The 2,623-nt window shown below is 38.7% G+C and overlaps 1 protein-coding gene across 1 annotated transcript; it reads left to right on the top strand.

Annotated features, from left to right (window-relative positions):
* Positions 1-1,323: 1,323 nt before the first annotated feature.
* On the top strand, positions 1,324-2,286 carry LOC113261456 (olfactory receptor 2T29-like). Its single transcript, XM_026507580.2, has one exon. It carries the CDS (start codon positions 1,324-1,326, stop codon positions 2,284-2,286), a length of 963 nt encoding a protein of 320 aa, XP_026363365.2.
* The last annotated feature ends 337 nt before the right edge of the window (positions 2,287-2,623 follow it).

Here is a 2,623-nt window from a genome sequence, read left to right as displayed (position 1 = left end):
ATCTTGCTAGTTCTTATGTACCATAGATGAGAGAAGAGTACACTTTTGATGAGCAAAAGGTATATATATATATATATATATATATATATATATATATATATATATATATATATATTTTATACACACACACACACATACACACACACACACACACACACACACCATTCTGTCTTTATCCATTTGTCTATTGAAGGAAACTTAGGTTGCTTCCATATCTTAGCTATTATAAATAAGGCTGCAGTAAACATATGGGTGAATATAAAAGTAAACAATGGAATATTACTCAGCAATAAAAAGTTTGAAAACTTGCCATTTGCAATGACATGGATGGAGTTGGAGAGTACTGTGCTAAGCAAAGTAAGTCAGAGAAAGAGAAATACCATATGATTTCACTTATATGTGGAATTTAAGAAGAAATGTAAATGAACAAAGGCAAAAAAAATTGAGAGAGAGACAAACCAAGAAACAGACTCTTAAAAATAGAGAATAAACTGATGGTTACCAGAATGGAGGTGGGAATGGGGATGGGTCAAGTAGATTGTGCAGATTAAGAGTACACATTTTTAAAATGTTTTTTTAATTATATTATGTTAGTCACCATACAGTATATCCCTGGTTTCTGATGCAAAGTTTGATGGTTCATTAGTTGCGTATAACACCCAGTGCACCATGCAATATGTGCCCTCCTTACTACCCATCACCGGTCTATCCCATTCCCCCACCCCCCTCCCCTCTGAAGCCCTCAGTTTGTTTCTCAGAGTCCATAGTCTCTCATGCTTCATTCCCCCTTCTGATTACCCCCCTTTCTTTATCCCTTTCTTCCCCTACCAATCTTCCTAGTTCTTATGTTCCATAGATGAGAGAAGAGTACACTTTTGATGGGCAAAAGGTATTGTATGAAAATGTTGATTCACTGTATTCTACAGCTGAACTAATATTACACTGTATGTTAACTTACTGGAATTTAACTTAAAAATTAAAGGTCATATGAAGTTTTAAAAAAATAGGGGTGCAGATAGTGTTTTGTTTTCTTTAAGGAAATACATATCTAGTAGTGGAATTATTAAGGTACTGATATTTTTGACCCTGAGTTGTGAATTCTTAGATTTCTAGTAAATTTGTACAACTACAGGTAATTTATACTCCTAAACTTTACAGGTCCTTGGAACTTCCCCTTTTTGGTACACTGGATGGCCATATGTAAACATGCAAACACACACACACACTCACACTCAAGCTCACTAAGCATTCATTTAAGGTGCTCATATCCCAGAAATGATCTATTAAATCCACAGCTCTCCTTGCTGCACCAGGTAAAATGCAATGGAGAACACCACGTGGTTGGCCAACCATACTGGAGGATCAGATTTTGACCTGGTGGGACTCTTCAGTCAATTCAAGTACCCAGCTCTCCTTTGTGTGGTCATTTTTGTGGTTTTCCTGATGGCCTTGTCTGGAAACACCATCCTGATCCTTCTGATACACTGTGATGCTCACCTTCATAATCCCATGTACTTTTTTATCACTCAGTTGTCTCTCATGGATGTGATGTACATTTCTGTCACTGTGCCTAAGATGCTCATGGACCAGGTCATGGGGGTGAATAAGATCTCAGCCCCCGAATGTGGAATGCAGATGTTTCTCTATCTGACACTAGGAGGTTCAGAATTTTTCCTTCTAGCTGCCATGGCCTATGACCGCTATGTGGCCATCTGCCATCCACTCCGTTATCCTGTCCTCATGAACCATGGAGTATGTCTGCTCTTGGCGTCTTCCTCCTGGTTTCTGGGATCTGTGGATGGATTTGTGTTCACACCCATCACAATGACCTTGCCCTTCTGCAGATCCCGGGAGATCCACCATTTCTTCTGTGAGGTCCCTGCTGTGATGAAGCTTTCCTGCTCAGACACTTCGCTCTATGAGACACTCATGTACCTGTGTTGTGTGCTCATGCTCCTCATCCCTGTGACAATCATTTCAAGCTCCTATTCGTTCATCCTCTTCACCATCCACAGGATGAACTCAGCAGAGGGACGGAAGAAGGCTTTTGCCACTTGTTCTTCTCACATGATGGTGGTCATCCTCTTCTATGGTGCTTCCATCTATACCTACATGCTCCCCACCTCCTATCACACCCCTGAGAAGGACATGATTGTATCTGTCTTTTATACCATACTCACTCCTGTTCTAAACCCTTTAATTTATAGTCTTAGGAATAAGGATGTTACAAGGGCGCTAAAGAAACTGTTGAATGTGGGATCAGTCTTTCAGGAAACTATAAAGTAGGAGCTGTTTGTACCATTTTTTTTTCTTTCACTCTACACATTAGAACTTTAGGATCCTATACCAATGTTTTCCTTAGATTCACACACCATGATGTGTAATCACCAATTTGTTCCTTTTGGAGTAATTGTTAATCTGTACTGGAAAGCTCCTCATTTTTACACTTCGGCATTCAAAACATTTGTACAATTGTATTGTATCTGTGTTACATTTTTTTCTGAAGTTTTCACTGTGATTCTGTGGAATAATATTCATATTCTTCAGAAATACATAATAAAATATTTAGAAAAAAATAATAAGGTGTGCAATTGGTAAGAGAGAGAGATGGAGAGAGAAGTGA

This window comes from Ursus arctos, unplaced genomic scaffold (assembly GCF_023065955.2).
Source record: "Ursus arctos isolate Adak ecotype North America unplaced genomic scaffold, UrsArc2.0 scaffold_5, whole genome shotgun sequence".
Lineage (NCBI taxonomy): Eukaryota > Metazoa > Chordata > Mammalia > Carnivora > Ursidae > Ursus > Ursus arctos.
The sequence above is the reverse complement of the archived record's forward strand: the minus strand, read 5'-3'. Positions and strand labels throughout refer to the sequence as shown.

Excerpts from the sequence above, each read along its gene's own strand:
- LOC113261456 (XM_026507580.2), top strand. The coding sequence starts at position 1,324 with ATGGAGAACACCACGTGGTTGGCCAACCATACTGGAGGATCAGATTTT.